Source organism: Zalophus californianus, chromosome 7, assembly GCF_009762305.2.
Source record: "Zalophus californianus isolate mZalCal1 chromosome 7, mZalCal1.pri.v2, whole genome shotgun sequence".
Taxonomy (NCBI): domain Eukaryota; kingdom Metazoa; phylum Chordata; class Mammalia; order Carnivora; family Otariidae; genus Zalophus; species Zalophus californianus.
In genome coordinates, this window is record NC_045601.1 from 107,242,848 (window position 1) to 107,252,346 (window position 9,499).

General features: G+C 59.9%; 3 protein-coding genes across 5 annotated transcripts; 2 read left to right on the forward strand and 1 right to left on the reverse strand.

The window, feature by feature from the left end:
- Window positions 1-3: 3 nt before the first annotated feature.
- On the forward strand, window positions 4-4,390 carry YIPF3 (Yip1 domain family member 3). The gene is made up of 9 exons (XM_027601023.1): window positions 4-226; window positions 827-1,024; window positions 1,228-1,334; window positions 2,624-2,669; window positions 2,809-2,901; window positions 3,054-3,185; window positions 3,401-3,514; window positions 3,690-3,813; window positions 3,908-4,390. The coding sequence occupies exons 1-9, from the start codon at window positions 146-148 to the stop codon at window positions 4,054-4,056; spliced, it is 1,044 nt and encodes a 347-aa protein (XP_027456824.1). The 5' UTR covers window positions 4-145; the 3' UTR covers window positions 4,057-4,390.
- Window positions 2,833-5,850, reverse strand: LOC113926325 (translation initiation factor IF-2-like). Of its 2 annotated transcripts, XM_027601030.1 has the most exons (4): window positions 5,688-5,850; window positions 5,341-5,555; window positions 3,141-3,223; window positions 2,833-2,948 (listed from the first exon to the last, which is right to left on the reverse strand). In XM_027601030.1, the coding sequence occupies exons 1-4, from the start codon at window positions 5,827-5,829 to the stop codon at window positions 2,942-2,944; spliced, it is 447 nt and encodes a 148-aa protein (XP_027456831.1). In that variant the 5' UTR covers window positions 5,830-5,850; the 3' UTR covers window positions 2,833-2,941. The 2 variants fall into 2 exon arrangements, 1 of the variants encoding a protein (XP_027456831.1); XR_003521277.1 differs by lacking the exon at window positions 5,341-5,555 and having other exon boundaries at window positions 5,688-5,793.
- A 428-nt stretch (window positions 5,851-6,278) lies between these two features.
- LRRC73 (leucine rich repeat containing 73) lies at window positions 6,279-9,220 on the forward strand. 2 transcript variants are annotated; one of them, XM_027601027.1, is made up of 6 exons: window positions 6,279-6,681; window positions 7,288-7,448; window positions 7,774-7,896; window positions 8,288-8,388; window positions 8,533-8,743; window positions 8,888-9,220. In XM_027601027.1, exons 1-6 carry the CDS (start codon window positions 6,410-6,412, stop codon window positions 8,956-8,958), a joined length of 939 nt encoding a protein of 312 aa, XP_027456828.1. In that variant the 5' UTR covers window positions 6,279-6,409; the 3' UTR covers window positions 8,959-9,220. The 2 variants fall into 2 exon arrangements, with proteins under 2 accessions (XP_027456828.1, XP_027456830.1); XM_027601029.1 differs by lacking the exon at window positions 7,774-7,896.
- The last annotated feature ends 279 nt before the right edge of the window (window positions 9,221-9,499 follow it).

Sequence of the window (9,499 nt, forward strand, 5' to 3'; positions counted from 1 at the left end):
CCGGGTTTCTCCTTTTTGCGTTCCGGCTGAACCCACCTCTCTTTCTCGCCCCTAGACATCTCCCTCCTTCAGGGCCGCGTCTCTCCCACTCCTCCTCCGCGCGCGGAACTAGCGCGGGCTTCAGCGACGGGAGCCCTCGAGGGACATGGCAACTACGGCGGCGCCGGCCGGCGGCGCCCGAAGCGGGGCTGGCCCGGAATGGGGAGGGTTCGAAGAAAACATCCAGGTAATCGCCCCCAAGGCTCCGGCTGCTAGCAGCCCCAGGGCTGGCAGCCGTCCTGAAGTGTGGAGCTTGGAAGTCAGCTCCATTTGCAACACTTGTTCTCTCCTTTGGCTCTTGGTGTACACGAAAGGCTGTGGGACTAGTGCTGACCTGAAAGGTCCAGACTGGTACTCCAGCCAGAGGGCCTCTGTCTCTGGGCCCCCCTGCTCTTGCTTTCGAGACAAGTTTGTTGATCGGGGTCGGGCGTGGCGAGGGAGTGGGCGGTATTCACTGGCACTGGCTAAAACCATGCTGTGTGCACAGCCTTATTTGGGGGATGGAAAAGACAAAGGAAATGGGCACTTTTGCGGCCCTCTGAGGATTTGATAGGGAAGGTAGCAGAAAGATATATATGCAAGACAGGGACTAGGTTTCCCAGGCTAGAAAAGAGAGCCAGACAACCAAAGGTTCTGGGAACAAATGAGAGGGAGAGAGCGGCGTGATATCGGAGATTCCAAGCCATACCCCGGCAGTGGGAGAGGAAAGTCCTGAAAGCTGGGAGGAACAGAGGAAGACGTGCGGATGGAGAAGATCCTGCACTCTAGAAGCCGTCTGTCTTCACAGGGTGGGGGCTCAGCTGTCATTGACATGGAGAACATGGATGATACGTCAGGCTCCAGCTTCGAGGATATGGGTGAGCTGCATCAACGACTGCGGGAGGAAGAAGTAGATGCTGATGCAGCCGCTGCCGAAGAAGAGGATGGGGAGTTCCTGGGCATGAAGGGCTTTAAGGGACAGCTGAGCCGGCAGGTGGCGGATCAGGTAAGCACGACTGAATCCCTAGTAGGTGGGAAAGTAGACCTAGGCAGGCCCCAAGTGCTGGAGTTGGTGTTGAAGTTCACCCCACGTCGTCTAACCCAACAGAACCATGTAGAAGGCCAACAGAAAAAAAGAGCAACAGGGACTGTAGCCAAGAATCTCTCTCACAGTACCTACCCACCCCACTTCTGTCTTCCTTACTCCAGATGTGGCAGGCAGGGAAGAGACAAGCCTCCAGGGCCTTCAGCTTGTACGCCAACATTGACATCCTGAGACCGTACTTTGATGTGGAGCCGGCCCAGGTGCGAAGCAGGTGAGAATCCTTCTCCTGATAGAAGCTGCCCTCCTCACACCTAGTCCTTCATCCATACTACAGCCAGCTACCAAGCCCTGAGGCTCCCCTTATCATTGCACCTGTCCCCCAGCTGCACCATCACTCTTAACCGGTCACAGAACAGGACGTGGTGGTAACACATTGCCTTCCTCCTCCTCTTTATCTAGCAGACTACTCTCGTTCCCTCAACACGCAGCTCAAATGTCGCCTCCTCTGTTCCCCATTCCTCGACCCCCATCCCCAGCTTGTCCTCTCCTGGTGATCCTAGAGAACTCTGTGCTTTCCTCTAACAGATGACGCCTCAGCAGTGCTGTGCTCTCTTATTCCTGGGGCTGGCTCCCCAGAGACCGCCTCAAAAACGAGCTCTGTTTTATTTTTATATTCCCAGCACTGGAACAGTCTCTGAACCAGAATTATCAGTGCTTAGTTGTTGAATGACTTTTCGAGAAGTGGATCTGATTTTGGTTTGGTTCTTTGTTCATCCTTTAAGCAATGCTCATCAGACACCCAGTACCACTTAGCAGCTATTTATTGAGCATTTGCTCTGTGCTGGGCACCGTAATGGTTCTGTGTCATGGAAGACAGAGGGTGAAGATAGATGGGAGCCTTGCCCTCCAGTGCCATTACAATTCAGCACTCATTTGCTCTGATGGGATCCACAGGAAGGACACCTGACCCAGAGTAGACTAGAGGGTGGGACAGGGCAGATTTCCCAGAGGAGGTAAGATCTAGCCAAAATCCAAGGTACATTATTAGGAGCTGGCTACTTAAGGAGAGTGGGGAAAAGTGACTTGTACTTTTATTCTTTCTGTATGGGGTTTTCATACCACTTCAAGGCTATTTTTCAAGAAAATGGTCAGCGGTGCTCTGAGGAATGGTAAGCAGGAAGAGACAGGAGACACACTGGTTCCCTCAAGTAAGACCTTTCCCAGGGCTCTGCCATCACAGCCCTGAATTCTGGGCATTCTCTGCTGAGGTTGGCCTGTCTTTTAAAGGGGAGCAGGCCAAATAGGTAAATCGTCAAGTGCTCTCCCAAGGCCCCGGGCAGGCTTTCTGAGTTCTCCGTGCATGGTATCAGAAGGTTGTCCTTCCTGGGAGCATTTTTAGGGACAGGGAGGTGATCTCCTCATTCCTTGTCTGTCTTTACTCCGTCTTCTCCCTTTACCATCCAGCACGTTCTGTGGAGTTAGAGGTGAATAGGATTCAGGCCCTCCAGAACCTCATAGCCTAGTGCCGCCTTGGCTCTCATCTCTCCTCTCCTCTCCCAGGCTCCTGGAGTCCATGATCCCGATCAAGATGGTCAACTTCCCCCAGGTGAATACCCAAGGTAGCATGTCTGGAAGAGCCAGGGGAGGCATGAGGGCAGAGGGTGGGGCCACCAGGCAGAGCCTAGGAAGACATAAACAGAAGAGCCATTGTACCCTCCAGCCTGAATGAGTTGGTATATTGACAGAAAATCGCAGGTGAACTCTACGGACCTCTCATGTTGGTCTTCACGCTGGTTGCCATCCTCCTCCATGGGATGAAGACATCTGACACCATTATCGTAAGCAGGACAAAGGATTTTGGGGGGTGGCTGAACTAAATCAAAAGCTGCCCAAGGAGAGGATGGTGGAGTGAGGTCGAAGCAGCCCCTGAGGAAAGCCCTGGGTGAGGCCGAGAGCCCTCCCAGGACTAAGCAGAGCCTTCACCCCACAGCGAGAGGGCACCCTGATGGGCACAGCCATTGGCACCTGCTTTGGCTACTGGCTGGGCGTCTCATCCTTCATTTACTTCCTCGCCTACCTGTGCAACGCCCAGATCACCATGCTCCAGATGCTGGCACTGCTGGTAAGGACGAGTCCAGCCTGGTGGCGGGCAAGGGTAATCTTAAAAAAAAAAAAAAGAGTAGCTAGGCCTTGGTCTGTATCTCTCCTGGGGTCCCAGGGGCTGGAATGGGATGAGCTGGCCAGTGGATCATTTCTTTCTCAGGGTCCTCCTGAGAGCTCAAAGGCCAGCCCAGCCTGAGTGATTTTAGTGACTTTCCTCTCTGCCCTGTTTCCTAGGGCTATGGCCTCTTTGGGCACTGCATTGTCCTGTTCGTCACCTATAACATCCACCTCCATGCCCTCTTCTACGTCTTCTGGTTGCTGGTGGGTGGGCTGTCTACCCTCCGCATGGTAAGCTGGGCAAGAGGGTCGCCAGGTGTGGGCTGACCTCCTGGGGAGTTCGGGAAAACAGCCCAGAGCTTGGGCCAAACCCCGCAGAGGGCTCTGAACACTCTGGGCAGGAGTGTCTTCTCCACACTGCTCACTTCGGAGCTGGGCCCTCTGAGTTGTATTCCTGTGGCCCTAGGTGGCAGTGTTGGTGTCACGGACTGTAGGCCCCACACAGCGGCTGCTGCTCTGTGGCACCCTGGCCGCCCTGCACATGCTCTTCCTGCTCTATCTGCATTTTGCCTACCACAAGGTGGTAGAGGGTGAGTGACAGGAGGACCCGGGTGGGGAAGGGAAGCAGCCTCGGAGAACAGCGCCAGGCCAACTGTCGCTCACCCCCAGTCCTCTTGCTTTCAGGGATCCTGGACACACTGGAGGGCCCCGACATCCCGCCCATGCAGAGGGTCCCCCGAGACATCCCTGCTGCGCTCCCTGCTGCTAGGCTCTCTGCCATCGTGCTCAACGCCACAGCCAAGGCTGTCGCGGTGACCTTGCAGTCACACTGACCCCACCTGAGACCCTTGGCCGGCCCCCATTTCCCCATCTCCGGAGCACAGGAAGATTAAAGAACAGTACTGATGCCGTGTGTCTCTTTGATGGGGTCTGCAGCTGCCTCTGAGCTGTAGCCGCTTAAGCCAACTCCTTGACGCCTGTGGGTCTTCTGAAGGGCGCAAGCCCTGGAACCTCTGGCCAGGACTGCAGGGCTCTGCAGCCAGTGCAGAAAGTGGCTCAGCTCCTCTGAGGCCCTCTCTCCACCTCCTCTTTCCTCCCTCTTTATCTCCCCCACGTTGTCTTGCTAAATATAGACTTGGTAATTAAAATACTGATTGAAGTTTGGAACTGCAGCTGCCATTCCAGTGGTCCTCCTTGCCACCTTACTTCCTGTACACTTTCCTGTTCTCCTGTCACTGGCCATAATGTCACGTGTTCTCTTCTTGATACCCTCATCCAGGCAGGATGAAGGTGGGACAGCCCAGACTACACTGAAAGCAGAGACTGAGTATGGAAACTGTCCCTATGGGCAGGGAACACCCGCCTCACGGAGTGGCGGGGAGGCCTCAAACACAGGAACCATAAGTCTGATGGAGGAGCGCACCCAGCTTGAGTGGGCTCAGCCTCACTCTGGGGACACCAATGGAACAATGACAATTGGTCAAAAACGCCCAGATTCAGCCCCATGTCGTTACAAGGCCCTTACACGTGGGCCATTGCGCAGGGATAATTTTCCTGTGGGAGCTCACATTTGAAGCCAAACTTGCCTGTGTCCTGGTTATACTGGGGCCAAAGGAACAAAGCGGTCATCAGGAGTTTTCTCTGTCCTTCCTCTCCAAGAGTGCTGTTCACTCTTAAAAACCACCAACACCCCACCATCCATTTACTCTGCTCCACTTAAGTCAGGTGGTTAATGAAATAGAACTTTTGATCTCCCTTCACTACGCGTATGCTTTTTTTTTTTTTAATCCTAGTAAATCTGGGTCAGCATCTTTTCCTCCTAGCAAAGGGCCTAAGAAAGACGTGCCCTTCATTTGTCCTGGGTGATCCGATGTTATGTGAGGACCCCACACCGTAACACCAGTGGACAAAGTGCGAACAGCACTACCCGCACCATGCAGTGTACCCTTCCTGAAAGTTCCAGCCCCATTAACAACGGCCGCCACCACTTCAGGTCGCTGATCCTAGCACTCTCTTTCGTGGGGCTACCCCAGTGTCACACTGAGAGCCCCGAGGCATCTGTCGCCGGCACCTGGGGAAAGGGTGGCACCAGCACCCTGCGCCTACTTGCGGCTCACCTGCCCCAGGAACGCTTCGGGGTTCTTCCGCCCCGTGGCCCCTGGGACCTCCGCTGCGGGGCCGCCATCTTGGCGAGGGGCACGCGGGGACGTCCTCCTGGGCTGGACCTCCCCCCACGTCCCGCGCGCGCACGCGCCGCGGCCCGGATCACTGGGCTCCAAACCCGACGGGACGCCGTGCGCGGGACGCGGGCGAAGACAGCGAGGGTCTGGCCCTTAGGAAGAGGGAACGACGGGAGAATGGGCCGAAGCAGCCGGGAACAGTCTCAAATGCCATCTCCACGTGACGTGCCTCCATGCTCCCCGCCACACCCCCTGCTCGTCCCCGGCCTCTGCCCACTACCTACATTCCGAGTACCGTCTGGGCCCACGCCCAGGGGAAGAGCGGCCCCCACCGCTCCCGAACGCCGGGTGTGCGCAGACCCCCGCGCCGCGTGGCCTAGGCCGGGCAGGGGGCGGGGCGAGCGGCGGTGACGCGGCCGTTGCCATGGGAACCCGCCGCCCGCTCAGGCGCAGGAGCCCGAGCCGGAGCTGCCGCCCGCCGCCGGCTGCCCCGCTGCCCGTCCGCCCGTTTCGGGCTCTCCCTGCGGGGAGGTAGGGGAGCCGGGCTGGAGGAGGGGAGGGAGCAGATTTGGCTTCCGAGCCGAGACCGGTCCCGCATGTCCTGAGCCGAGGCTCCGCAGCCGCCGCCCCGACCGCGAGGAACGAGAACAAGCGCGGAAACACTGCGCGCCTGGCCCCGGACCGCGCGCCCCGGACCGCCGCCCAGACACGGACGGGACGGTCCGCCCCGGCCCCAGCGCCGCGCGGTCTCGGCCCGGCCGGCGACCTCGGCGCCTCCGCAACCGCCGCCGGCTCCGGCCAGGGCCCCGACGCTCTTCGCCGCCCCCACCCCCGCCGCCGCCACCCCCGCCGCGGCCGCCGCCGCCCGCGCCTCTGCCACCGCCTCTGCCCCCGCTCCGTCCGCGACCCCTGCCCAGGCCCCGGCCCCAGCCCCGACCCCGCCCTCGGCCCCGCCAACCTCGGCCGCGGCCCGCGCCCCGGCCCTGGAGGCCCAGCCGTGGGTACGATGCTGCCCAGCTCCATCCAGATTTCGGGGGAGCCGCTGTCCGGCGCCGAGGTGCGGGACATCTGCCGCGGCCTGCGCGACAACGCCGTGCGCCTGCTCTCACTGCGCGGCTGCCGCCTCTGCGACCGTGACTTCGGCCGCATCTGCCGGGCCCTGGCCGGGGCCACGTCCCTGGCGCAGCTCAACCTTAACCTAGGCGTCGTGTCCAGTCCCGGCCGCATCAAGCAGCTGGCGGAGGCGCTGCGGACCAACCGCTCCATCCAGTCCCTCTTGTGAGTGCGCTCCTTCGCAAGGGGGTCCCGGGCACTGCAGCCCTCTTCACGCGCCCGCCGCCACCGCCTGTTCCCCCGCACACCTTCCTGTAGCTGTCTCCGCACCAGCCTGTCTTCTCACCCCTGGACACCGCCGCCTCCCTCTACCCATGCCTCCATGACACCCTTACCTCTGGACTTTGCACAAGCGGCCCCACCCCAAATGAGATGGGGTACCCACCCCTTTCCGGCAGGGCACCTGTACCTCCCCACCTAATCACCGGCATTGACTTCTTGGGGGAAGCTCCCCCGGTCTCAAGCAGGAACTCCCCTGGGGACTAGACCCCTGCCCCTGCATTCTGCCCACTGAAGGCTCCCAGTCCACCAGCCACACACCCCTTCTCTTTGCTCTGTCCTGGATGCCAATCCCTGCCCCAGAAAAGAAACCAAATTCCCCTTCTACCTGTGTTTTTGGGATCTAGAATTTTCTTTCTCCCCAAGGCTTCTCCCAAGTGCTGTGACAAGTGCCCTCCTCACCTCTAGGGCTCACATAAGGGAAGGGGCTGCATCCCCTACAGGTAGGGCTGATGACTGCAGTAATCTCTGCTCTCCCGTCTCACCCACCAGCCTGCATGGGAGCCCCCTGACAGATGCAGGGCTGGCCTTGCTGAACCCAGCGCTGGCCCTCCACCCTGCCCTTGTGGCTCTGGACCTGGGGGACTGCATGCTGGGTGATGAAGCCATCAACCTCATCTGTGGCCTCCTTCCCCCAGATGGAGCCAAGTCAGGTGAGCAAGAGGCCCTGCTGAGGACACGGGCTGGTGTGGCCTTGATAAAAAGCTAGGTGCAGAGGGCAGGGGGTGTGACCCGGAGCTGAGGGCTCTGACTGTGGGTGAGAATGTTTATCAGAAGGATTGGGGGCTGAGCAGAATGGAGACTCAGGCATCCAGCCTGCGGTGGGCAGGGGAAGGCAGGGGTCTCTCATGGCCCAGGAGCTCTGTGGCGGGGTGGGGTGGCTCTCAGCCACCAGGGACACCCCAGAGATCCAGGGCAGGGGAGGGGCTTGAAGAGGGCCTGACCTCCATCCTGGCTTCTCACTTTGATGCTGCCCAGGCTTGAAGGAGCTGACGCTGAGTGCCAACCCTGGCATCACCCCTAAGGGCTGGAGCCGCCTCGCGATTGCGGTGGCCCACAGCTCCCAGGTCCGCGTCCTCAATCTGGACTACAACCCCCTGGGTGAGACTCAAGGAAGCCCCCTGCGAGTCTCACCATCCCACCCCCATCCAAGAACTTGGGACCATTGTTTGCCGTGGTAACCCCCCTCCCACTGGGGCAGGGAGAAAGGAGGGGGGATGTGGGAGGGAGTGGAGAAGCCACTTGTGTGGAGGACCAGATGGCCACCAGGTACATGAAAGTATCCCATCACCACTCCTGGGCCTGGCTTGCTTCACCCGTTCACTCCCCAGTCACGGTGCCCCGCCCCTCGGCCGCCTACCAAACGTCAGCGTTAGCTGGCCCGAGGGTGGAATCTAGGGTCCTTAGGGCATGGGGGAGGCCTCGGAGAGGAAAGGTGAGCAGGCCCGCTCACGACTGCAGGTGACCGTGCGCATGTGTGCCGCCTCCCCAGGTGACCACGTGGCAGGGATGCTGGCTGTAGCTGTGGCCTCCAGCCGCACCTTAGAGGTCCTAGACTTGGAGGGCACGGGGCTTACCAACCAGTCAGCTCAGGTGAGACGTCTTCGTGCTTGGGGGGCGGAAGGGGGGCTAGAGGTGGGGGTGCAGGTGAGCCCATGTGTCTGCAGACACACCAACGGGCTGGCAGCTTGCGGCCTTAACTGTGTTCGTCCTTTTGCGTCCTCTTCCCCACCTCAGACCCTGCTGGACATGGTAGAAAATTACCCCACGGCCTTGCGGAGCCTGGTGCTGGCGGAGAACAGCATTAGCCCAGAGCTGCAGCAACAGATCTGTGATCTGCTCTCCGACGGAGAGGAGGAGGAGGAGTTGGCGGGAGGGGCCGGCGACACGCAGGAACCTGACAGAGGGCGGGGGCCTGCTGCCCAGCCGTCCTGGGTGTGCCCCGGTGGTAAGAGCCCCCCGGGGTCGAGCAGAGCCAGGTCCAGAAGAGGCTTGGGACCAGGGAGGGTGCGTTTGCGAAAGCCAGGCCGCCTCCCACCTCTGTCCCTGGTGGAGTGAATGGTGGTCTGAACGGCCCTCTGCCCTTCCACAGAACCCAGCTCTCAGATGGTACTCGTGACTTCAGGACTAGGCGACAGTCTGTTGGCCGAGACCGAGATGTGACTCTCCACTTGGGCTTCTGCGCATCATTGTGTGTTGTCTCTGTCCCCAGCACCTTGCCCCGGATATCAGGGTCAGGCCCTGGGGGCCTGGGAGGGAGGGGTGGGTGCCGGGGGCTCTGGTAGCTCCTGGCCCGGCAGTGACGGGAAGCTCTGGAAGCTGACTAAGCAACAGCCTCGGGCGCACTCGAACCCAAGGCAACGTCTCTGGACTTGTCAGCCGCTCTGGCTGCAACCCGCTGGCTCGGAAGAGATTTTCTGAACAACCTGGCGTGTGGCTGTGGTCCCTGGGGGGCGGGGCAGCAGGGGAGGAATTGGAACTATTAGACGCTAGGGGGCAGTGCCGCTCCACAGCTCAAGCTCCAGGCAGCATCCACCGGGCCCCAAATGTCAAACAGGTCTGGCTCAGGTCTGACTTGTAGGACCTGGGATTCTGGGGTGACACCTTATATAGGCCCCGAGAAGGATCATAACTAAGGTAAAGAGCTCACCTCCAGAGGTTGGACTGGACCCCACCTCGAGGAGAGACTCAGGGGCCCTGCCGA

Coding starts and splice junctions, on each gene's coding strand:
- YIPF3 (XM_027601023.1), top strand. CDS start 146: ATGGCAACTACGGCGGCGCCGGCCGGCGGCGCCCGAAGCGGGGCTGGC. Junction 1,335..2,623: donor CCGGCCCAGGTGCGAAGCAG/GTGAGAATCCTT, acceptor CTCCTCTCCCAG/GCTCCTGGAGTCCATGATCC. Junction 3,515..3,689: donor GGCTGTCTACCCTCCGCATG/GTAAGCTGGGCA, acceptor CTGTGGCCCTAG/GTGGCAGTGTTGGTGTCACG.
- LRRC73 (XM_027601027.1), top strand. CDS start 6,410: ATGCTGCCCAGCTCCATCCAGATTTCGGGGGAGCCGCTGTCCGGCGCC. Junction 7,897..8,287: donor TCTGGACTACAACCCCCTGG/GTGAGACTCAAG, acceptor CCGCCTCCCCAG/GTGACCACGTGGCAGGGATG. Junction 8,744..8,887: donor GTCCTGGGTGTGCCCCGGTG/GTAAGAGCCCCC, acceptor GCCCTTCCACAG/AACCCAGCTCTCAGATGGTA.
- LOC113926325 (XM_027601030.1), bottom strand. CDS start 5,829: ATGGCAACGGCCGCGTCACCGCCGCTCGCCCCGCCCCCTGCCCGGCCT. Junction 5,556..5,687: donor GCCCAGACGGTACTCGGAAT/GTAGGTAGTGGG, acceptor CCTCTTCCTAAG/GGCCAGACCCTCGCTGTCTT. Junction 3,224..5,340: donor CCGAAGCGTTCCTGGGGCAG/GTGAGCCGCAAG, acceptor TTTTTTTTTAAG/ATTACCCTTGCCCGCCACCA.